General features: G+C 36.0%; 2 protein-coding genes across 2 annotated transcripts in view; both read right to left on the bottom strand.

The window, feature by feature from the left end:
• The window catches only part of LOC106136131 (chondroitin sulfate synthase 1), a 45,179-nt gene extending 26,463 nt beyond the window's left edge, over positions 1 to 18,716 (bottom strand). Inside the window, exon 1 of the mRNA XM_013336586.2 lies at positions 17,590 to 18,716. Coding sequence (XP_013192040.1) covers positions 17,590 to 18,351 — 762 coding nt within the window. The 5' untranslated portion in view covers positions 18,352 to 18,716. The remainder of the gene's footprint in view (positions 1 to 17,589) is intronic.
• Positions 18,717 to 21,061: 2,345 nt separating this feature from the next.
• Positions 21,062 to 26,954, bottom strand: LOC106136134 (uncharacterized). Its single transcript, XM_013336588.2, has 2 exons — positions 25,196 to 26,954; positions 21,062 to 24,584 (listed from the first exon to the last, which is right to left on the bottom strand). The coding sequence occupies exons 1-2, from the start codon at positions 26,681 to 26,683 to the stop codon at positions 24,459 to 24,461; spliced, it is 1,614 nt and encodes a 537-aa protein (XP_013192042.1). The 5' UTR covers positions 26,684 to 26,954; the 3' UTR covers positions 21,062 to 24,458.
• Positions 26,955 to 27,191: the final 237 nt, after the last annotated feature.

Here is a 27,191-nt window from a genome sequence, read left to right as displayed (position 1 = left end):
CTACATGTTTTTTTTTTTTTATTGGTCCAAACGCTTTCTAAGCCTATTATTCACCTTGTCAAAAAAAAACAGCCAAATTGGTAGAATAATTGCGGAGATATTGCATTTGGTAGTATGTGGATAACTCGATAATTAGAGTTTTTTTCTTGACAAGACTATATATCAATTTTCGAATTCTCAGAATTTTTGCGAAAATTATTACAAGTTGTTTTATCAACTTACGATCTGAAAACAAATGAGGTTCCTAATCTGATATGTGAATTTGTTCCTTTAGAAATTGTACCTCCTTCCCCGATGTAAACTGATAAAACGAATTAATCGGTTATACTCATTTATATCATACGTACGTTACTTAATATTTTGATTAATACATTTAAAATTTATTTATTGTTTTACATAGTAAATTGATATATTCAGATAATTAGTTAATCTAAGGCAAGTATAATTGTTTTCTAGTTTGGTAGGTACATAACTTTGATCAATCTCACAATATTTTTATATTTTAATAAATATTGACTTTCGTACTAGCTGTTGTCCAAAGCTTCGCCTGCGTAAAAAGTAACTCACATCAGGCTCCATCGAATACAATATACAATAAAAAGGTTTTTACATTTGTAAGCATTTTTGTCACTAGCTTTTATTTTTAAGGAATATAAAAAAAGGAAAGATTTGGTTAAGAAAGCTGTGATTAGAAAGAAAAAAGAGTATAAAGAGGAATTTGATAAAAGGCTATCAGAAGACTTTCAGTCAAATTTGAAAGTCTTCTGGAAATCCGTAAGGTCAGCCCGAGGAAAAACTATAACCAGAGAGCTGACTAGGATCCGATGCCAGGATGGTAGCGTTGTGAAAGGAGAAGAATGTGTGCTAAAGATATGGAAGGAATATTTTAAAGGTTTATTTGAAAAAAAAGGAAGGACATAATAACGATTTCTGCTATAGCGAAGAAAAAGAGAATGAGATGAAAGGCCAAATTGAAATTTTCGATATTGTGGAAGCACTTAAGAGTATGAAAGCGGGCAAGGCTGCTGGGTATGATAGTGTCGGTTGAGATGCTAAAAGCAGGAAAAGTCGTAGTAGCTAGTCAGTTGTACTGCCTTTTCATTTGTGTTGGAGAAGCGGCCGAGTACCTACCAAAAGATTGGTGTAAGGCTGTTATCGTACCACTTTACAAAGGAAAAGGGTCACAACTGGACTGCAAAAATTATCGTGGTATAAGCCTGCTTAGCGTCGTCGGCAAATTGTATGCTAAGGTATTGATTAATAGAGTCAGGAATGCAACTGATGATAAAATATGGGATGCTCAAGCGGGATTTCGAACGGGAATGGGATGTACTGATCAGATCTTTTCTTTGCGGTGCATAGCCGAAAAGTTTTTGGCCAAGAGTCAAAAAGTCTATTGCACATTCGTAGATCTGGAAAAGGCCTATGACAGAGTTGTGAGGAATGAATTGTGGTCAGCACTTTCTATGCATGGGGTGAGCAGTCTCTCAATACGAGCACTGAAATCCTTATATGAGGATTCGAGTGCTTGTTTTAGGATAAACGGAGCGCACACTGAGTGTTTTAAGATTGAGAAAGGCGTTAGGCAAGGATGTGTTGCGTCACCGTGGCTGTTCCACCTATTTATGGATAGTTGTTTGACAGATTTGAAAGAGTCTGAAAGTGGATTAAGGATGAATGAGTTACTCGTCAAATGTCTGCTCTATGCCGACGATCAGGTTATACTGGCGTCATCAGCAGAAGAGTTAGTGGAGATGGTAAACTGTATGCATGAAGCTTTAAAGGAGAAAGGAATGAAAGTGAACGTAAGTAAAACTAAAACACTGGTTTTTGAAATGGAGAAAGAAATGACAGCATATAATATTTTGATTGGAGGAGAAAAAGTTGAGCAAGTGAAAGAGTTTGTATATCTAGGATCAAAGTTTACATCAGATGGCAAGTGTGATAGTGATATTGAAAGGAGAGTGAACGCGGGGAACATGGTGAATGGAGCTTTGCATGCCTTTATGAGCAGTCAGAAACTATCCAAAAAGGCTCGACTGGCTGTACATGGCGTGTTGGTCCCGACATTAATGTATGGGAGTGAAAGTTGGGTATGGCAAAAGAAGCACGAAAGCAGAATAAATGCAGTGGAAATGAGAGCGTTAAGGAGTATGATGGGTGTGAAATTGAGTGACCGGATAAAGAACAGCGTGATAAGGGAATGTTGTGATGTGAAAGAAGATGTAGTTACAGGAATAGAAAAGGGTATGTTAAGATGGTTCGGTCATGTGGAGAGGATGAATTAAAGCAGTTTGACTAAGTAGATATACAAGGAGAGTGTGGAGGGAAAGGTCGGAGTGGGAAGACCTAGACGAACATATCTTGATCAAATTAAGGACGTCCTGGTAAAGGGTCAGGTCAAAAGTACCCGAAACCGCCGAGCTTGCATGAAGAGAGTTATGAATGTGGATGAAGCGATGGAAGTATGCGGAGATCGTGGCAAATGGAAAGAGGTAGTCTATGCCTACCCCTCCAGGAAAGAGGCGTGATTTTATGTATGTACATATGTAGTAATAGAAATATGATGATAGTAATAGAAAATAATGTTCTGGGGGTACATTTTTAATAACAGCGGCCCAGTTTTCGCAAGCAAGTCAAGCTCGCAATGTATGCAGATGAAGTTGCTGCCCATCCACCAAGGATTTTAATAACAGTGTTGGTTTAAAATTGTTGTTTACTACAAAAAAGACGAAATATAATAGGTGAAAAACTTGATAACTCATCTTTACATTCTGGAAAATATATTGATAAGTGGATAAGTCACTTGATAAGTCGTCGGTACGCATATTGACATGTCGATTATTTCAAAAACTAAGAAAAATTATGCAAATTACTGTACGTTATTCGAATCACCGTAAAAAGTTTACCTTAGATAAAGTATAAGTTATAAATGTAACAAACATATGCATTTTCCAGAGAAAGCCAAAGTTTAAAATGGCCGCCCTGTAAAATTGCTTTTTTCAACATGTCAAATTCTTCCCGCGGGGCACGGATATAAAAACAGAAGACTGGATATGTCAACTTATTTGGTATTTCTAATGCTAAATGCCTAAGGCAAAAAGTCTAAAATACTTCTTTAGTGCAATACATATATTTAAATTAACTATCTACATACGTAGAAATAAGAAGTGCCCTTGCACTAAATTTCTCTTTAGTTTAACTTAAGATTCTTAGTTTTTTCCTTGATGTACCTACATTAATATATATAAATAAATAAATAAAAAATACGTATGTATGTATAGTCACGTCTATATCCTTTGCGGGGTAGACAGAGTCAACAGTTTTGAAAAGGCTGAAAGACCACGTTCAGCTGCATGGCTTAATGATGGATTTGAGGTTGAAGTAGTGTCATGTTTCTAGCCCATCGCCTACCAGAAGAGTCCCAAGTTTATACGCCTTAAATAAGTTATTAAGCCATTTCTTTTTATTTAAGTAAGTACCGTGATGAGAATATAACAGGATATATACATATATATAGATGTGATTTATAAAATGTGGCAAAACCAGCGTAATATACATAATAATTTAGTGATCAGTGTGGGACAAACAGATGCTCATATGAATCATCATTATTTGCCGACGACGTGAGTGATTCGAGTGTAATCAGACAATTCCCGGGAATTAAGGACAATCAGATGGCGACTTTCATCGAACCTTGACCCCCATTGTTGTGGTCAAATACTGTTGTTTATGATTATATCGACCTGATGACTGTTAACACTGTTACGTTTATTGGTTACTAGGGGCCGCCCGCGACTTCGTCCGCATGGAAACCCTATCAATCCCGCGGGAACTCCGGGATGTAAAGTGGCCTATATGTTATTCTGGGTCTTCAGCTACCTACATACCAAATTTCATCGTAATCGGTTCAGTAGTTTTTGCGTGAAAGAGTAACAAACATCCATACTGACAGACTCACAAACTTTCGCATTTATAATATTAGTAGGACTAGCTTCGCCCGCAAAAATTTAACGCCACCTACAAAAGGCGACTACTTTAGCGCCACCTTCAAAAAGCGATGAATTTGGTATCACCCACAAAAAGCAAAAATACCATCAAGATTAATCAATCCGTTCGCTTGTTTAGATGTATCAATACACATTCACGCAATTTAAATTTTATAACACGTCTCTTTTTAATCAGTGGTTAACGTGAAAAAGCTATTTTCCAGATCGCCGCAGTGCAGTTCTTAATACACTTTGCGTGTTCATGTTTGGATTACCAAGAATAAGAAAAATACACAAGTTTACATGCGCACACGCGTATCTGCCTAAAGTATGGCGTTTATTATCGGGTGCCCATTGCCCTAAATACAGGTATTACGGTCAGAAATGCACTTAGAGTAGTTGAGCAATTGTCTAACGGATTTTAAGAACTTAGTCTACTTTTAGCGAAAGGTCGGGTCAAGAGTAGCCGAAACCGAGCTTGCATGAGTTATGAATGTGAATGAAGTGAAAGAAGTATGCAGGGAACGTGGCAACTGGAAAGATGTCATCTCTACCTCTGGTAAAGTGGCTTTTAATTTTTGTTTCATTACAGATCTTCTGTACTTAACTTATTCACGTTTTCAGTCTCCTGACGGCGGCTTTTGGCGCGGTCTGTTTTTCGCTGTGGTGGTATCCCTTGCCTCTGAACCACACGTCCTGGGTTCAATCCCCGATCGAGTTATGATGAAAAAGGATATTTTCTAGCTAGCCATTGGATGTTTGAATGACTATACTAGTCGTCATTCTAAAATATATTATCGTTGACTTGATATCCCAAAGGATACGTCTCAAACTTACTTTGGCGCTAACTCAAACTGTGTGAAAAAGTATTCTTTCTTACAGTTGGGAATAAATAACTTAAAAAAATTTTTTCATCCTTTCCGTGCCATTTCCATTCCAAGTAGTGAAAATTATTATTATTATTAAATTTAATTATTAAATTATCATAAATATATAATTATTTTTAATCGACCACAATTAAGACTTTTGTAATTTTTATTTCATTTTGTACTCAAGTTGAAAGTGGCCTTTTAATCTTTTCAAGACAGGCTCTTTACACCCTCGCAAGTGATACAGACGTAATAATCTATACTAATATTATAAAGCTGAAGAGTTTGTCTGTTTTTTTTGTTTGTTTGAACGCGCTTACCTCAGGAACTACTGGTTCGAATTGAAAAATTTTTGCGTTTAATAGACCATTTATCGAGGAAGGCTTTAGGCTATATTACATCACGTTGTAACTATTAGGAGCGAAGAAATAATGGGAAATGTGAAAAAAAAAAACCGGGGAAATTATTTATCCTTGGGGGCTTCAATGATGCCCAATATAACTATTACACGCGGACGAAGTCGCGGGCACAGCTAGTAAACATACATGGTAAATTCATGAATTGTTCCGCATATCATTACATTTCGCACTTCTAACTGACTAGTCAACTGACTGGCTGCCAAATTATCAGGCAATGAACCTAAAAACGTCAGTCGTAGCTGTAAACCACCTGATTGATTAACTTGTCGCCTACAAGTGGCCAAGAATCGAGATGATCCAGAGTGTTGTACTCTGCAGCAACGCCCCCTGTTGGAATTTTTGTTCTACCTATGGCAATTAAATGTACAACAGAAGAACATTATGTACAAAAAACAATTTAGTATGTACGTACAGTAAATTTGAGAAAAAATGATACTTTATAGGGCGCTGCCGGAGAGTATACTCTACAGCAGCGCCACTCAGAATACTTACTAGTATTTATACTAGAAAGCTGATTTTTGTGTTAGACGATGTACGAACGTTTATTAAGAATAATAATGAAAATGTAAGCAACTATTGTTTTATCTTACTTTAAAAGAAATGCCTTGCAAAGCCTTATTATTTATTAACGAATTAATTGATTTTACGTTTTTAAAGCATACCGCGGGTGAAGCCGCAAGCAAAAGCTAGTTTGATTCATTATGAAAAAATAAAAGGCAGACAATATAGCTTTCCTGAAATTGTTACTGTTACAAAATCTGTGTTATTAATTTAGTACTTACTTTATTAATTGCCTTATTGACAGGAAAGAAGAAGTGTTCACTGCAACGTACCTAACTACGGTCTTTCTTTTAAAGTAAGATAAAACAATAGTTGCTTAAATTTTCATTATTATTCTAAGACGTACATACTAATAAACGTTCGTACATCGTCTAATTAAAAAATCAGCTTTCTATTATAAATACAAGTAAGTATTCTGAGTGGCGCTGCTGTAGAGTATACTCTCTAGCAGCGCCCTATAAAGTATCATTTTTTCTCAAATTTACTGTACGTACATACTAAATTGTTTTTTGTACATAATGTTCTTCTGTTGTACCTTAAATTGCCATAGGTAGAACAAAAATTCCAACAGGGGGCGTTGCTGCAGAGTACAACACGATCCAGAGTACAGTCAACAGCGTATCAACCTACCCAAATTCACTTCAACATACATATCCCTTGCGGGGAAGACAGAGCCAGCAGTCTTGAAAAGACTGATACGTTCAGCATTTTGTATCAATGATAAAATCGAGATTCAAATAGTGACAGGTTGCCAGCACATCGCGTAAAGGAAGAATCCTAAGTTTATAAGCCTACCCCTTAGCCGCCTTTTACGACATCCATGGGAAAGAGACGGAGTGGAAAAAATCGAAATCAAAATTCTATATTGTCTAGTACAATTGTAGACATCTATCCCATCTTTTTTCTATTGGTGCCGGGAACCACACGGCACGCACGAAATTTACTTCAAATTTGCCTGTATTACCGCATTATCGAAACGCATGCAGAGTAAATTGAAATGCGGTAAAAATTTATGCGGTTGGCTGTTCTACATTTTGAATAGTACCTTATAAGTATGTAAACCACGTAAAGATTGATAAAACTAGATGAACCAAAAGAAGTATGCAGGGATCGTTTCAAGTGGAAGGATGAAGTAACGGCCTACCCCCGAAAAACAGGCGTGATAAACCATATGTTTGCAAACCACGCAACTTGCCTGTGGCTTGGGAGGCTCTGTCCATCCTGTAGAGGATAAAGAAGTGATATGTATGTGTACCATAACAAAAGGGTATTGAAGGAAAATACTATTAACTTCTATACTAAGAATTTTAGTCACAACAATTTACATTAATACTTAACATGAACCAATTTATCTTTATTTAATTCAAACAGTTGCATTCCTACATAATTCTCGACGCTTGCGCAATAGTTTTGACATGCGCCTTGTTTTATTATGAATACCTGCACAGTCTTACTTGGTTAATCCATTTTCCGAGCTAATTACATACGAGTAGAAATCCGAACGATTAAATAAATTACACAAAAGCGTTTACACAAATACAAAAAAAAAACCATGAAAAGAGTTTTGAGAAAATGTTTACACTGAGGGTTTATCTGACCCAATTTTTTCTCTGAGCGAATTTTTATACACAATTTACAGGTTAACTGGAAGAGATCGCTTTTAGTGTTGAGGTGGCCTTTACTGCTATGTTTTTAATACATGATTGTGAATTGCTGTAATTTATTATGGTGCAATAAAGAGTTATTGTATTTTTATTGTACCACCCAATTTAATTACGGGGTCTACCCAGATCTATGTAGTTAATCCGGTTAATTTCAATTCAATCCAATAAATAAACTGTTGTCTTGTGTACCGACACGTGGCGTACTAATGCTATCATGTTACAGTGACTGATTTTAGATAACATTACGCTAATTGTAACTACAATACTGACGAAACCTTTTTCACTAATTTAATTTTTCTAATTATTCTTTTACTACCACAGAAGCAAACGTACAATCGAAGCCTTCAAAAAAACTTCTGCAGTTGCGTTTTCGTGAAGTTTTACTAATATTATAAATTCGAAAACTGGATGTCTGTATGTGTGTGTTTGTCAATCTTTCAAGTAATACAACTGAATTATTTTTTAGTAAAACTTTTACCAGCGAAAAAGCTTAGGCATTGGAAAAACATAATAAATTTAATAAAATTTCAAGCGGACGTAGTCGCGGGCAGGGCTAGTGTTTATAAAAATGTACTTTAAATAATAAATTTTCTTGTACTTTTAATAAATAATAAATTGCTTAAAAAAAATATTTTCATTGTGGCACGCAATGAACTAACATACACTTACCAGCCCCCACAACATGGCACGCATGACGCCATTTTTACTAGTATACCTACTCACGACAAAACAAAAAGCGAAACAGCGATAGTTTTTCGCGCGATAAAAATAGCGTCGCGCGTGTCATGCTCGCTCCGCAGGTCTAGCTAAATCTATGTCTGTCTGAATGTTGAACATTGACAGCTAAAATACACATTTTACGAGGTTCCAAACAATGTTTTAATGTTTCCTCTGCGTCGTTTCCCGTCTTAACCGACCTTGTATGCGTTTGCATAATATGCAAGACTGTTCCCTGTAATGTGAAGTAGTTTGGTTCTGTTTATCACGTCTTTATCCTTTATGTTGTTAACAGAGTCAAAAAGCCACGTTTATGTGAATAGCTTGATAATGGAATAGAGATAGTGACAAGAAGCTAACCCACCACTTAAAAAATAATACATACCTACATATTATCACGTCTATATCCCTTGCGGGGTAGACACAACCAACAGTCTTGAAAAGACCAAAGGCCACGTTCAGTTATATATATTTGTATTGAAACAGGTTGGTAGTGGTAAGAGGGAAAACCCATATTCTTCTATAATAATTGAATAATATAGCTTTATCATAAATTTTTAAAGTTAATAAGAGACTAACTTGTACTCACATATCACATAGTAACTTGTTCTTGTATTTTAGGGCTTATGGACTCAATCTACCTGGTGGCTCACAATTTGAGGTCTGAGATGGTACTTGGAAACTAAGATAATGTACATATATTCTATCTCGGCTTGAAAATCCCATACTACTATTTAAATTAAGAAAATTAAAAGGTATATACGTTCAACTTCTAGCCTTTAGCCTCATTCCAAATTATCTAAACTGTAACTCATGTAATTCCGCAGTATGCGCTCGCGCATGTATCGGTATAATGAACTACATAAACAACTGACGCGGCAAGTGTAAGGTCATCAGTCTAGTTTCGTCACTGTGCGCTTTTGTGTCTAATTTTACCAGATTTATACATGCCGTCGAAATGCTGAAGACAAAACGCCACAATAAATTATTAAATCAAAGGATGATTCAATATTGTGTTTCTTGTTTTTCTTTTATTTTTTCATCAATAAAGATGTGTGTGAGAGGGATAGGCTTACAAACTTGGGATTCTTCTTAGGCGATGGGCCAGCAACCTGTCACTAGCTGAATCTCAATTCTATCATTAAGCCAAATAGCTGAACGTGGTCATTTAGTCTTTCAAGACTCTTGGCTCTGTCTACCCCGCAAGGGATATAGACGTGACCATATGTATGTATGTGAGAGACACATAAGGTGCCCGGTTAAAATGCGTGTGGCGCAAAAGGCACAGGTACGTATCCCACCTCGGCCATGTACCAATGACTATTTTCGAAGTTATGTACATTAGTTTGAATACTAACCGATGATCTTACGGTGAGGGAAAAGATCGTGAGGAAACTTGCACATTCAGGCAACTGGATGTGTCGCCATAGATCCAATACGGGTTAGGTTTATCAGCAAAGGTTGCGAAGGTAAGATGGGAGTCGCTTCGTGTAAAAACCTGACCCACCCAACCCAGAATCCATGGTCAAAAGCTTACCCAGGACTCCTCTCCAGAGTGGTGAGGATGCAGCCGGAACTACAGCCAGGAGGAAGAAGTAACAAAGTTACAAGCGCCACATAACCGAACCACACACCAAAACCCTCCTACTTTTTGCGTTGGTTAAAAAAGGTGAATGTTTACAATGTTACGTCCGGTCAATGACCCTGTGCAATTAGTCCAACCACTTAATGAGCTCAGTCGGATTTAATGGAAAGATAACAGGAAGAAATATTCGTATCTTTTGTGCAATGAAAATACTGAGAAAAGTATTTTTTTTATACGTAAATTAAATCAGTTCTCACACTTTAAGTGAATGTGACCTAAGTGTCTTTAAACTATGCCGTCTCTATCTACCCCGTAAGGTATATGACAAGAGAAACCTACCTATGCCTTATATATACTGGTAGGTATTAGTTACAGTCGTAATAGGCTAAAAAACCTGAGACTAATCTTTTCAATGATGGGCTAACAACCTGTTACTATTCGAATGTCAATTCCATTATTAAGCTATACAGCTGAGCGTGGCATTTCAGACTTTGTGAGACTGTTGGCTCTGCCTACCCCGGAATGGATAAAGACGTAATAATAGTACGTATTCACAGGTCTGCCCGGCCATTGAGAATGGCGGCCAAGTAACCCTAGGCAACTATACATTGCGGAAACTACAGAATTCAGAATATTGTCCAGATTTTTGCTATGGCAACACTGTCTAGAATCAACTCACGTCACGCGCTCCCCAAATTTACATACATAAATACATAAAATCACGCCTTTTTCCCGAAAGCGGCAGAGACTACAATATCTTCCCACGATTTATGTATACTTCTTCCGCTTCACCCACATACATAACTCTCTTCATGCAAGCTCGGTTCCCAAATTTACAGCTTCGTCATTCATTGCCACAGGTCACGCACAAAGGGACGCCCAATGTGACGTGAACGGAAACGGTGATAATATAATGATAATTAATAATGAGTATGTCTGTCTATCGGCAGTGGGGAACTCTTTGTACGCCTCATTTTTATCCGAGCTTTATGTAGGGTAAATGAATTTTTTTATTCAATTTTCGATTAGGCATTTGTCTTCCATCTCACCTGATGGCAAGTGACAATGATGACGAAGCTGTTACGTGCCTATCTAAGAAATACCCATTAATTCTACTTATGAATTTTTGGGAATATAGACGCAGATAGTTCATTCCTTAACTACTCCAACCAAAAGAAAGTTGATATTGAATTTGTCAAGTAAAAGCTAGTTTAATATATTATTGAATGAATGGAACGAATGAATGAATACAATATATTAATTAACCAGTTACCTCGAATCTATCTACCAATGACGCAGGCGCATACGGATTTGGGTTTTTGATAAAATTCGGATTATTCGATAACAAACATGACGTGTCGTATTTTTGATCATACGCATTACATGTGATCTCGATCTATCCGCTAAGCAACAAGGGTTGACTGGTTTGGACAACCGTGCGCTTAATTCAAAAAAGTAAAAAAGAAAAAAATCAAATGCCCTGATCTTTCGCCAGGACGTCTTTAATTTTATCTAGTTGTCAATAATTTTAAATAGATCTAAATGCAGTAGAAAAGTTTACCGCCGCCGCTTCATCATTTAAATTTACATTATAATTATTGTTTCTACAAATATTTCGTTTCTTTCCCGACCCGAATACCTTATTAAGAAGAGACATTTTAAACTCAATAAAACTTTTTATACTTTTATATTACATGTTTCTCGGCACAGCAAAGGGTTCCTTTTCCGGCAAAACGCAGATTGGACAGATTGTATAATTATTATACGCATTATAGGAATAAGGTAAGTATGTACCTAACCTACCTAATGTACTTATTAAAATCCACGCAAAATACTAATCTACGCATATCGATAAATAATCTACGCGTATCTTTACTTTTAACACGTAACATTAATTACTTTATCTGTTTCATTCTAATTACTATAAACAATAAATTTTTTGTCACTAAAAGTGATAAGCAGATTACATACTCCAGGACTTACATGAATTACGTAGTTAAACCGGCTCTAAACAAATAGGTTTCGAGAATTTGTCAATATGATATCTATTAACATAGCATTATTACAAAACTTCATTCAAAATGTGATTTCTTTCTTCGAAAATCTGCCTATTATACGACTTTTTTATTTATATGAACGTGGCCTTTCGGTGATTTCCAAGACTGTCGGCTCTGTCCACCCCGCAAGGGACAATGACGTAACGGTAAGAATGTAGCATATTCAACGTTTAATGCCACTTTTTTGAACAAGAAAGGCAGTGTATTTTTATGTCAGGATTCTGATTCCTAAATATTTTCGATCTCTGATAAGTGATAATACTCGTTGAATAATAAACAGTGCATGAGAGACGGCAGAGAGTCTAAGCAAGTTACTGTTAAGTAGGTTTATTTCGTAAATAGCAAAATAAAAAAAAATATTCCTTAAACTAGACGTTAAATAAAAAGTTGTAATAGAATTACTAAGGTAATAAAAATACGTTTACTTTCAACATTAGATACAAGGTATTAAAGAGCAACACAGCCTGTAATTAAATCTATTTCTACTACGAAAAAACAATTGTAGAAGACGCTACAGCACAAGCTACAAACTATCAAAGCTTTGTCTCTGTATAATTACCGTCATCTGTACAGAGGCCTGCAAAAAACCTGGATCTGTTACGAGACCGGTAACACATCTACAGGGTCGGTTTTGAGATGAAAGTTGTCAAGGACACATCGATATTTTCTGATTTTGTATGCGTAAGTACTTATTTATTATCATGGTTTTATCCCTTACCAGGTAGATAGAGTCAAATGCCACATTCAGCTGTGGCTTAGTGGTGGATTCAAATAGTGACGGGTTGCTAGCCCTTCGCCTAAAAGTCGAATTTTCTTTAAATATTTTTATTTTTTCGTTTGGTCATGTGGAGAGAATGTATGAAAGCAGGTTGACTAAGCAAATCTACAAGGTGAGTATGGATGGCAAGGTGGGAGTGGGTAGGCCTAGACGAACGTACTTACCTTGATCAAATTAAGGACGTCCTGGCAAAAGGTCAGGTCAAGAGTACCCGAAACCGCCGAGCTTGCATGAGAGAGTTACGAATGTGGATGAAGCGTTAAAAATATGCAGAGATCGTGGCAAGTGGAGAGATGTAGTCTCTGCCTGCCCCTCCGGGAAAAAAGGTGTGATTTTATGTATGTATGTATTTTTATTAAAATCTAAATATGCCTGTGCCAATTATAAATGCAATGCAGAATATTCTGCCGTCCTTAATTGATTTAACTAGCTTAATACAATAGTCTAATACATCCACAGATATCGATATTATAAAGTGCTTAATTATTCCCATTTCTGTGAAGTCTTTATTTTAAACCGATTCACCTTTACCACGCCTCATTCTCGTCTTTTGACAAAAAATAGACATTTTAACAGATGCCCATGCGTCTGTCTGAGTAAACGCAGATGTGTTTGTTTGTTATTGAATAACAAATTGTGTAGAAGCTCCAAGGATTTAACAATAACTTGCCAAATTCCGTTAAGTTGTGACGTCATATAATACTATTACGCCTATCGTTCAGGTAACTTGCTTTTTGTTCAGATAATCACACCATTTCAAAGAGCATAAAGCTTGTTTAAAAATTTACGTTAGTAGTAAAATAAAGCTGAAATTCATACTCCTAAAGGAGAAAAAATTTGGATTTATTTGTTACAAATTAAAACAAACAATACTAAACCGACTTCAGTTCTAAGAGGTAAAATAAGACTACTTTTACGTCTAGAAATTAACATACAAGTAAAGATCTGGACAAAAGTCTAGTATGACTGTATGACACATCATCCTAACGATCCTGAACTGTCTACGAAAGAGGCGCGCCCAGGGCTCCTGAACTGGGTAAGTCAGATTTTTGCACGAAGTGACTTCCGCAACCTTTTCTAGGGAACCTATCTTAACCCATATTAGATCAACCAAAATATTAACACATACCTACCTGTAAATAATGATAACACTATACGTTTACGACGTACAGACGACAAACAAAAAACGACATTGAACTTTATGCCGTTACTTCATTATGTAAAGACTAATTTACACGCAATCTATGAGCTGTCAAATAGTCAATTATATTCCTTTTTTTAACAATAAATAAAAAAGTAGTATTTTTTTTTTAATAATTACATATTTTCATATCCATTTCCTGTTTTTGAGATAAAAATCGTTAAATAATTAACAGAAGGTGATTCATTATTAATAATATCTTTAAGGATATTTAAATTAAGGAAAGTTGAAGAAACAATACGTACTTTCGTACATACTTAGACTTTACACTGTTATTATTTTACAAGATTATTTGCCTCAATAAAAACAAGATAAAAAATGCATAAATATTCAATAGATAACGTTTATTAGGGCAACGAAGTTATCGTTGTGAGAAAAAAATAAAAAATCATTTGAAGATTGAAGTATGTAGGTACGGAAAGTGCCAAAAAACTGAACGTGGCCTTTCGGTCGTTTCAAGACTGTTGGCTCAGTCTACTCCGCAAGGGATATAGACGTACGATACATGATACAAACAGAATAGCCCAGTGCGCACCAATTCTTAAAAAGAGCACAGTCTACCCTACCCTTTTTCATGGAATGTACTTACGAGTATTACAAGGATTTTCACACTTAATTAAAAACAAGTATTAGGTACCTATGCTAGTCAATTAATAAGGATTTTTAAGTTAAAAATAATACCGTAAATAATGCATCAAAATAGTATTAATATAGGTATTGTTCTAAATTAAATATAGAAAATGTAAAAACAAATAAAAGTAAATATTACATCAAGTAAATGCTGCGTTTCTAAGTATTAAAGAATTTATGCCATACCTTCATTTAATCAAAAGTTAATAGTGTGAAACCAACCTAAAATTAAACTCGAAATTTATTTGTCACGTCCGTTATATGGAACGCAATTTTCTTTGGGTGAAGAAATAAATAAAGATTATTCTATTAACGTCACCTTTTTAAAATTCAAATAGAATTTTGTTCTAACATAAAATTTATAAAAAAAAAGGGGACAAGTGCGAGTTGAACTCGGGTGAAGAGGGTTCCGTACGATGTTACCTATCATGTTTTTTTAAGTCTGACCCATATTTGTTTGTGGTAACTAAAAATATATTCGCCCACACATTCCACCTGCAAATGTAACTTGGTACGCACAATATTGAGTGATTTACCATGTTATTTTAATATCATGGACTTCTTATAGGTTTTCCTAAAATCTATAAGGAGAAAACTAATATCTATATTTTTTTCAAAATTTTTGGTTCAGCAGTTTCGGAGATAAGGGGGGGAATGGTCAATTTTCGTCTATTTTCTTGAATAACTTGGAAACTATTTATTTTAAAATTACAAAAAAATACATTTAAGATCTTCTCAACAAGACCTTTCATTTGATATGACCCACGATGCAGTTTTCAAAATTTTTTTTTTAATTTTCCCCTTCCCACCCTATAATGATACAGATTTCAACTGCTCACGTCACACCTCTGTGTTTGGGTCACAGGAATTGATATGTGTACCAAATTTCAACTTAATCGGTCTAATAGATTCGGAGATAATTGACTGTAAGCGACGGACGGACAGACACACGAGTGATCCTATAAGGGTTCCGTTTTTGTATTCAGACGTACGGAACCCTAAAAATACATACCTGGGTAGGTACCTACCTACTTCTTACATTTTGCAAAAGCAGGTTTTTAAGTAAGGATCATCTCAATATCTTTTCAAATATTGGTCGTAATTACACGGGTATTGAACGTTTTTCGATAGCCAATATTTGCATGACACTTTGGTAAATAAAGATTTCGTCTGTGTCGATAAAGCTTTTTGCGAGGAGACGTATAGGTACCTAACTGCTTAGAATCGGCAGGTCATTACACTTTATGTTAGTAGGTACATTATATGGTAGAAAATACTTTTAAACTTCGCGTTGCATGATTACTAATGTATGAAAAAAATGCATAAAAATGCAGGGAATTAACGAAAACATACCGTTTGCACCGGCTGTGGTCACAGGATAACTGAACTTAATGCAACGAGATAAATAGTGACTGGTTGCTAGCAAATCGCCTTCAAAAAGAACCAATTGATTAGCCATTCCCTTGGTCGCCTTTTACGCAATGGGAAAGGTGTGAAGTGGTCCTACAATAGTACAGAGAACCACACACAACAGTAGCGACATACTTCGCATATACGAGTATGTTATGCAGAGTCGACACGCCATAGATAAAAAGAAGAATAATTATTTAAAAGAATATAATTCCCTGTACAACTGTTAATCCAAAAAGCCTCAAGAGGCAGTGAGCATGTTCAACGAAGACTTGACAATTACAAATTCATGTCCGCGCATACAAACAGCGTTCATTGCGTCATGTGTGTTGTGTTTACAAAGAAATAGTATAAAGTTATATATATGGAGACAAAACAGCACTAACTGTCCTTGATGCATACATACATTACATTAATATAGTCACGTCTATATCCCTTGCGGGGTAAACAGAGCCAACGTTCAGCTGTATGGCTTCATGATAGAATCGTGATTTAAAGAGTGACAAGTTGCTAGCCCATCGCCTACAAGAGGAATCCCAAGTTTATGAACCTATCCCTCAGTCGCCTTTTACGACATCCATAGGCAAGATATGAAGTGGTTGTTGAATGAGAGTTAATTTGCTTATTTAATTATTCTGATCTAAGTCCTGAGAAGAAAAATCAAAAACACACATACCTAATACAGAGTGCACTACAATCCATGAGTGAAAGAATAAGTAAGTACTTATCAGTATTATAAAAAAGTTTAGAATGCAAATAATTTTCACTAACTTGTTCGTGACTCTTTTTTTCTTTCACGATCTTTATTAATAAAATCATTTTATCATTTTCACTTTTTCTTGTCTCTGTTTAATTATCTTCGCATTTATCTTTTGATGAATTTATCTATTGTTACCCTCTGATATCAAAAATATTACCTCGTTCGATGTATTCAAGAGACAATTAGCCGAGCACATAATCTCAATTTACTGAACTTTTGCTGTAATATTTCGTTTATTAGTGTGACAACGAACTTATTTTTTTTTTTGTATTTTATGTTCTCATGTAAGTGATGTAAAATATGTCTTTATGAGAATAAAAGTCTATAAACCTAAACCTGATGTGACAGGAATCCGACCACCTAAAATATTGTATCAAACCCATGCCTAATCGAGTTCTCCAAGCGAATCATTATTTCGATCACAAACGAATGTCGACTATGCATTATCGAACAATAGTTGCATCGTGAAGGGCATTAAAGTAATTGGCGCACAGAAGTCATCAGTCTACCTGGTGACCCTGATCGTCTATGACATCTGCTATAAGATAACTTCAAAGCTACATAGTTACCTCCATGAATTTACCCTGGGAAGTGTTTAGATTTTTAAACTATCGATACGACTCTCTACTTTCGTTTTATTAAGTAAAAATTTTAGCTTCAGTTTAACGGAACTAAAATTAACCAACTAAAATTTTGATCTAATTTAGGACTATCAAAATTCGGAATACTATTTTCTTCATTTTCATTATTATGTATGGGACATTTCAACCGTCAATTACTAATTGTCATATCTTTTGGTTTCACAACATTGGTTGACGTTAAATGAATTACTTAAAACTAAATTTACTGCCGCTTCCAAAGCATCACTGCAGAAGAAACGGTAACAAGCTACACTACAAAATTTTCTTCAATAACGTCAACTTTAATTATAAGTATCATCAGTACTTACATCGTAACTCCATGTACAGGACACTCCAGCAAACTTGGCGACACATCGCCCCAATTCCACGTCTTCATGGGTGGTGTACAGATGCTTCAGACAATATTTCACATGAGGCGCCACTCTCCTTAGGGTTTCCCGTGAAAACAGCACACCAGGGCCACCCATACAAAAGTTCTCATTATAATCCAAGGCTAATGCGTCCCTTTCTGCGTTCGTGCCCCTACCAGCCTGCCCAATAAACTGCGGCTTCCGACTGTCCACAGAACGCAAGAACTCTTCCAACTTATCACCTCTAACGTAAACGTCATCATCAGCGCGCATAAACCACTCGAATCTATCACCATACTTTTCATACATGTACAAAATCATGAGGAAAGACTTCTTCTGCGGGGGGTAACTATCGTCCACATTCTTCAACGGGACCAGGGGCAATCCCGGCGCCCGAGATACTTCCGAACTGAAAAACGCTAGTCGCCCAGGCAGATCCTGAGCCCACGTATCGTACACTGCTTTTGCTCTCGATCCCAGATACTGTTCCGCCGTCATCACACCCACAAACACTAAAGTCCTGTTAGAATTTTGCACTGTCTCGTCGGGCCCGAGGCCTATCAAGGCCAGCGGGTCGGGAGCGACGTACTTAGAAGCCACTGGACAAGTCTCTAAAGAAGTCCTAGAGGAGGAGCGCAGGCACAGTTTGAAGAACATCCCCAGCGTGACTCCGGCCACGACACCCGCCGCCAGATGCATCCACTTGCTCCTCCGAGGCATCGTGAACTGCAGTCTCAATAATGGCACTCAAGATTACCCGGCGTCCACATGTGCGCATTCCAAGAATAGTCTTTTTATCCCTTTTTTGTTGCGACCGGGAGGGGTAGACATTAGCGGGCGGCTTTTTTGTTCGGTCCTCGCTCCCAGCGACGGGGAGCGATCACATGGTCCGGGCGACCGTCGCGGATCACGAAATCGAGCCGTATCGCGCTATCGCCGGCCTAAATATCGGATTTGCAGATGTTATCGTGAGCGCGAGTGCGGCGAGGCGCGGCGCGTATCGAAATGCGAGCCGTTCATGTTTCACGTGGGAAACGCTCGGCTCGAGCGTCGCCGGCCGACCAACTGGACCGCCTCAAAACAAAACTCAAGCAGCGGTAATTCAGTGACCGCGGCACAGTTCTCGGCCGCGTCTCTTTCTTGCGCCCCAGGTAGCGTATATCCGTCCCCGTCAGCTGTTAATGTGGGCCGGATTCGAATGAACTTGCCCCATTCATAGCTTGTCTGGCCCGTGATGACAATAGACAATGCCGGTGGTCGCCATTGTCTGCCGGGTCAGTAGCTCGCGGAAACTCAACTTTATGACCCATTTTGCGACAAATCGGGAACTACGCTATTATACCAAGGCACTTCCAAAGCGTTTCGTCAGTAGCCATCGACTTGCAGCAAACATCACGTTAGCGACTAACAAGTAGTTAGGTATCAGACATGCAGGCTATATTTAGCTTTGCCAAACTTATCACAACCTACACACATCGTGGCGTATCCTTGACGCTGGGTAAATAATGACGATGGCAACAAATCCACGTTAACTTCTTATCTTACGAGATGCTCATTTACATAATGCAGTTACAATTCTAACTTTGATCTTTGCAATTGTAATAAATTCTAAGTACCTTTTATATATTTCGGCCAAGCCAGGTAGACAATCGACGTGGGTCTTATTCACTGGGATCTTAATTTGTATGCTACGACGCTTCGCGTGGTTTGTGAACGCATAATTATCATTACAAAATTATCATGAGAATAATATCACACACACACACTAAGTATCTTGTCTGTTTTACAACAATGAAAGGTTGGATTTCAAATTAGATCAGTAATGTCTGACACGCACGTAAGATCCTAAATCAATCAAAATCATATAAATAACTATAAAAATTTTTTAAAGGAAGTTATATAGTTGCAAAGTTAGCTATTCCTACAGAAGATAAAAGGAGAAAAGAGGAAATAAATAATCAGTTTAAAATTACATTATTAGTATGCAGAGATCGTGGCAAGTAGAAAGAGGTAGTCTCTGCCTACCCCTCCGGGAAAGAGGCGTGATTTTATGTATGTATGTATGTTAAAATACATAAAATATATATACATAAAATAAAAATATTTGATAAAGCTATACATAAAATAAAAATATTTGACAATAAAAATAATTTTGACATTCTTTCCTAACTAAACAAAATCATGGCAACCGTTGCTATGGCGTACAAGAAGGTTGCCTACAAGTTTATGGAATTAAACCCATATCCACCGACATGGAAAAAATATTTTGAGACTAGTTTAGATTCAAAATTCAAATTCAAAGCCGTGTGGTTCCCGGAACCAACAGAAAAAATAATATGACCACTCCATTCCTTTCCCATGGATGTCGTAAAAGGCGACTAAGGGATAGGCTTATAAACTTGGGATTCTTCTTTAAGGCGATGGGCTAGCAACCTGTCACTATTTGAATCTCAATTTTATCTTAAAGCCAAATAGCTGAAAGTGGCATATCAATCTTTTCAAGACTGTTGGCTCTGCCTACCCCGCAAGGGATATAGACGTTATTATATGTATGTATGTGTGTATTAGATTCAAATTGCACTAAATCGCCTTATAAAGAAGACATAACACTTATCCTTACCCAGAAATTAATATTCATTATGCCTCTAAGGACCACCCAAATATTTGCCTTCCGTTATCAATGACCCGAAGCCCTTTATCACTATCAGTCAGGCCCTGGCATTGACCGACTACGAGATGACGGGTAGTAAATATTCGGACATTTTTAATTTAGTAATCACTACCTTTTGCGCGGGACTTCGCTCCAGTGGGAACTTCCAGAAAGAAGCCTACGTTCCTCCTAAAGGTCTTTTCTATCTGTGTACCAAGTTTGATCAAAAGCAGTTCAGCAGTTATTAAGTTTATTCGTTACAATACAATAATTACAAAAATACACATCTTCTTTTTATTATAAGTGTGGACTTATAAATATAAAATTGATACTTTGGACTTATTTTTAGCGTTTCGTACCACATAAAAAATATATTACATGGCCAAAATTATCCACCTACTGTTAAAATATTTTTCATAGAAATACAGATATAAATAAAAATGTATGTAGTATTGAGTACCTATAAATAAATACAAAACCAAAGGATTGTACTATACATACACTTTTTTTTAATTCTTAATAAAGCAAAAGCTTTTCATTTATACTTCAAGAATAATATGGCTGAATTTAATCAGCCATTTTGGATTTTAACACTAGCACATTTTCAAACTTTTAAATGCAACTGTATTAAACTACACTAACAGACCAAAATATACAAATCATAATTTGCGGGCATATAACATCACATTTTTATCCGCATCATTTTAATACCAATTCGTTCTCCTACAAAATCCCTCATCAAAACTCATACAAAATAACTTCACGAAAAAAAGACAAAAGTGAAAATATTTGTTTATTTATAATACATTGTTTTGTGTGAAGCTGTGTCGTAGAAAATTCACACGAGCTCTCTTAATAAGCATTTATATACTTACAATTAATTTATCACTCTGTTACAACTAGAATAAATTAAATTGCAACAAACCAAACAACGTGGAATAATTTTACACCTTGTTTAAAAACAAGAGTATTTTATTATAAGAGTTAACTGCAGTTTCAGTTACTATCGCTGGGAGACTGATCGAGATGTGCCGTGTGGTTCCACACACTTTAGAATAGGACCACTCCGTGTTAACCATGGACGTCGTAGAAATCGACAAAACGTGAGAATTAGCATTCGTTTAATTAAATTTTACAATCACGCGGGAATAGAAATAAATAGTGTCCTTGTAGGTACTTAATTTCTCTTTAGTTTAAGTTCTATTCTTATTTTTTTCCTTGATGTACATAAATAAATAAATAATATGTAAATAAAAGTATAGATCTAGCACACACTAGCAATAGCAGTTTGCACACACTATGTTTTTTCTTCTCTACCAGACGTAGCATGGCGATGTTTTTATGGCGCGAAAATCTATCCGTTCCCGTTTCACGTCATAATAAAAAGCGAAACAGCGATAGTTTCTCAAAACCACCCCTCCCGGACATAGTAACTGAAGTGTAGATATCTCTTGAAATATTTATTATAAGTATAATACAAAAATATAACTTTAATAACTAACTAAGGGCAGATAATAAAATGGTGATTTAAAAGGCGTAATAATAAAAAGTGTAATAACTTTTCAGGGAGCATCGGTTGAATAAATTATTTATTATACCTACATTGCATACTAAGCTGGCTCAATATGTAATACCAATTCTTGTCCCATAAAAATGTATGGTAAGCAATATCAATTGTTTAAATTTGACAAATCAGATGATTGGTGAAATGAAAAATATCATTATACAAAGAAAAAAGAAGTAGTGTGAGAAAATCATATCAAAATACCGATTTAGCCCTGAAAAGTACATTATAACTATTAGGATCTATTCTTACTTAGATGGACTGTCTATTCTGTGCTCTGGGCCTGCCAATGAGGACAATTTTTATAAGACAGAATAAGATAACAGCCGAATCTAAGTGTGAATAGGCCCCTAGGCATGTGCAGGCAACTTTAAAATATGCAAAATATTAAATGCAAATAAATTTGTTGTTTAATAATTCATACAACAATTCAATTATTTCATTTACCGAAATGACTGAAAAAATTCATAGTTTCATTTTGATATTGTCTATAAATTTGTGAAAACTTCAATTAACAGACCGGATTTAAATCAGCTTCAAGCAGTGACAGATAGTTGAGAATCAAAAAAAAACATCTGCAAAATTTTATATTATAAATGCATAAATCTCTTTATAACGCTTTCACGCCTAAACCGATGAACGTATTTTCATTCCAATTCCGTACAGAAAAACAAGATGTCTGGTAAATCGTGTTGCATAGCAAGTGAAAGCGGGCAATCTGTGTCTGATTCTCGTTCCAAGTTATTAAAAAAAATAGGGGGTTAAAATGTTACCTAATTGTCCAACCAAACCCAGAGGTGTGAGAACCCACGCGGGGCGAAACTCGCTGATGCGCGTAGCGAGCGCGCAGTGACCAAACATTCTGAGACTTTATGCACTATTTTGATTATTTTTATGTTTTAAAGTAGTATTTTGTTGGTATAATATAAAATTTTATATAAAGTTAAGCGTGTTCATTATTTCCTTTCTATGTTCCTCATTATGCAATGCGATTTACCAGACACCCTGTATAAACTACACTTCCTAAAATATAACTTGATCAAAATGACAGCGAACAAAGAATTTTCAAATTCCCGTATAGTTTTGCCATGAAAATGAATGATACATACCTATGTATATCTTCTGAATTTTCACATACCTACATAAAAGCATCTTCTAAATAACCTTCCATATATTTCTATATCTCCTTTAAACGCCACTTTCAATTTATTTACACTGTGGCTCAAATCACAAATTTACTAAGTATAACGACGTTTGCCCGGCAAGGCAGTCTAAAATATCATCAGATATTGAACCTTATGCAAAATGATTTAAAGTTCATGGACACTTTTACTTGTCACTTTATAAGTATCTCGCCCTTTCGCTGATAACTGCGACTTTTTATCTCTGTATATCGTATGAAGCACTAGTCTTTTAAGATTCAATTAATAAAAATAATTCAATAAATAAGAATTTTGCATTTGAGGACTGCCTTAATGCATTGGACCGAAAACTTGTATACCATATAAAGACAACCATTTTTTCCTATTCCGCCGTGGAGTTAAGGCGAAGCCTGAGCTCCACACACTTCACGGACCGACGTCAGGACGATGACATACAAACAAGTACCAAAAACCCTATCCAATCCAAAGAGAAAATATATGTACTATAAGTATCTGAATGAAAAGAAATTGAAAACAAAAACTTAAGTCACATTACCTATAACATATATTTTTTTTAATAAATTCAAATTATATAAATTTTCCCCAAACTAAAATAAAACACCGTTTCCGCGGCGGCGTATGCAGCCAATGGAACGCCAAAAAAAAGTGTTGCCATATCAAGCCTATCATATCTTTTTTCAGAGATATAATTTTTTTTCTACTCATTCTCTGTCGAGAAACTAGTAAATATTTGCGGATCCGACAGGGTTTTTGTACATATAGTACAGTCACCTGCAAAACTCCATACATACATTTTCATAACGCATGTTCCTAAAATTGTATATGGAGTTTTGATAGTGTACTGTATATCAGTAAGGTAAACTTCCCCAAGCTTTCAAACCTAAAGCTTCATATAACTTTCTAACACGCTCTATAAGACACCTAAGGCTGTGTACAATCTGGAACTTTTTACAATTTTCTCTACACATCTGGCAGGCATAATATTGTCTTTAAACACTATTTACAGATATCTATGCGAATTTTTCATCCATAGAACAAGGACAAGTAACTCTTCACAAACTCTAACTGAACCATAGACCAAAATGTGAGTAAATTAGGTATGCCCATAGAATTTGGAACAATTTAAGACTATAGAAGAAGTAATTACTGGTAAATGTGACGTCTTAAGATTTTTAACACCATAAATTTTTCATATTGCACATCAATTCTGAGATTTAAGTGACAACTATGCTTTACTACTTTTCTTGTAGTTCCAAATATTAAACGGCATTTCTATTGTCTTTTATCATTCAAATTTCTTTGAGTATGAGATTGCCTCAATTTATTGTATAGTTTTAACATGACCATAGACAATTTTATCTATAGAGCTCTTATCTGTTCCTCCCGAGCATTGATCAACATCAAATATCGATAAATTCTAACCACAGAACCATTGCATTCGGAGCCTGTGTTAGGAGACCAGGTCGTCCAAAGCCTTGTCCTTGTTGAACTCCTGCTTCGCCAGCGCTGCTGTCACTCGGCCTTCAGAGAAACCCAGGTCCATCAGCTCACCAACCATCAGGAGGCCTTCAATTATCTGAAAAGATTACATTTTTTGTTAATAATAAATTTATTTAAATTTGGATAGTGCACATAATAATATAATCACGACGATATTCCTTGTCATTATACATATATTTTTTCAATTAGTGCAGTGTGGTTCCCAGCATAAATATTGGGATACCCTTGGGATTACTATTTGAATCTCAATTCTGTGATTGAGCCTAACAGAAGAGCATGGCCTATCAGTCTTTTCAAGACTGTTGGATCTGTCTACTCCACAAGAGATATATACGTGACTATATGTTTGTATGTATGTATATAGAACACTGACTTGTTAATAGCAAAGCATATAGCAATAGATCAATAAAAATAAAATGGTTCCAGTATGACAGCCTTGTCTCAATCAGTGTAATCAAATTAAATTGAAAACAATTTATCAAAATTCCTACATACATACATATAGTAACGTCTATATAGACCAAGAATGGTCCTATTCTTTTTTTTTTTAATTATAGCCTAACCACATGAACCACATGACACTGAAACTATCAAAATTCCTATTTAAAATATATGTGTTAAATCTTTTCTAAGATAAAGTGCTCAAAGATATGCTTCACATCGAAATATTGAAATAAATCAATTTACCTTTTTATCATTATCACCTAAAAGACTACACACTCTGGCTACCCTGTCCAATGGGAACCCCATCCCCTGTATCTTCTGGCAAATATTCTGCAACTTAGACGGCAACTTATCATATGGGTTCGGCAAGTGCTCCTTCTTCCTACTTCTCCGTTCTTCCCTTTTTTTACTACCAGACGTTTCAGGAACCACTTTTGGTGCCGGACTTACGTTATATGATCTCTCGTTAGCTCTTAATTTAGCAGATGCTAATTCTTCATCCAACTCTTTGACAATATCGGGCACGCTTCGTGATCGGGACTTCACAGTATGTGACGAAACTGATGAAGGGCTCTGGTTTTGGTTTTGATTTGGTGTATTGTTATATGTTACATTCGGAGACGGATATGCAATAGATGAAGGAGGACAATGGAAATAATAAGGTTGAGGAATGAACGTAGAGTCAGTAGGAACTTGGCTAATATCAGTTGGTTGGATTTGATTATAATAATTCGGATCAACGCCTTGATATGAATTTGCTGGAACGTAATATTGATAATTTGGCATGTACATATTTATATTATCACAGGTGTTTTCCGGTACATAATATCCATTTGATACCGGATAGTGTTCTGGGGAGTACATCAAACCAGGACCATGTATAGGCTGTTCAATGTATGCATTTGGTAGGTATGTTACTCCTTCCAATTGCGCCTGAGATCCGCAGTTAGGAATTGTGGTATAACCTGGCTCAAACATCTGAGGATGGCAACTCGTGCCGGAATCCCTCTGACTTTGCAAAACTTGAGCCAGTAACTCCATATCATTTATTGTCTTCAGCTCCACATTATCAAAAGGACTTGATGTATCATTCTCAAAATCTTTATAAGTTAATGTTTCTATGTTATGATTGTAATGCTGTATCCTAGTAACTTTAGCACTGTTCTTTATTTCCTGTAATGGATCTGGATCATCCAGAAGACTATTTTGTTGGTAGTTAGATTGCACTTGTATTGGTTGGAGAATGTTTAATTCTGGGTCAGGGGCATTACTAGTAGTGGGTATTTGGATTTCTTGAGCAGCAACATCAACAGTTTCAGGACTTGCTTTTGTGTTGGACTCAGCTGGATTTGTATCAGCTTTTTCATCAGGGGACAGTGCACTGATCTCATCAGTGCTCGGGTAAGATACCTCGGATACGCTCAACTGCTTTAATTTCTCTTCAGCCTCTGCCGCAGCGATGACATCTAATTTTTTTTGCTTAGCCTCCTCTAAAAGCTGTAACCGGTGTCGCCGTTCAGTTTTTTTTGTCTCCTTGGCGCGCCGAAGCTCCTTGAGTTTAGAAAGTACATTAGTTTCGAAAGTAGAACAATATTTGAGACTGTCGACGACACTCTGAGCTCGTAAAGGGCATTCAGAAACACTATAAGGCAATTCTATTCGCGGAGGTCTTTTGTATTTTTCTGATATTTTGACGGGAACTCCGTCCATATAATCGTTGAAATGAGACATGGCGAACCACTCCTTATTCTTAATAAAACTGATAATCAAACAATGAGATGACAAAGTTTGTTTCTATTGACTTTTTGCACTTTTAAGGTTACATGATCCACAATCAACGTCATCACTCTGTATTTGTTATTATTCTACACAAACTGGAACTCAGACAACCTTTTACGTTAATCCATTTTTACAAAATTACTTATTCTTTAGACAAAATTATAATTCAATGACGATTTTCTTGACAAATTATTATTTTGCTTTTGTTGCGTGAGTGATTGACAATTTATTGAATGTCAAAAAAACGTCACATGTCCATGTCATGTCATATTACAGTGTTGCAAGTTGAGAAAAGATCAAATAGCATATTTTTATTTATTGATGCTTTTGCAAAATAAATAGTTTTGATTCTTTTCTTAAAATACTATGTACATTGTTAATTACAGTCAATCAATATATCTCAAAATTGTAGATTATTAACGTAAATTTACACACCGTCTTACATAATCTTTTAAAAATG

Source organism: Amyelois transitella, chromosome 16 (genome assembly GCF_032362555.1).
Source record: "Amyelois transitella isolate CPQ chromosome 16, ilAmyTran1.1, whole genome shotgun sequence".
Classification (NCBI taxonomy): domain Eukaryota; kingdom Metazoa; phylum Arthropoda; class Insecta; order Lepidoptera; family Pyralidae; genus Amyelois; species Amyelois transitella.
The sequence above is the reverse complement of the archived record's forward strand: the minus strand, read 5'-3'. Positions and strand labels throughout refer to the sequence as shown.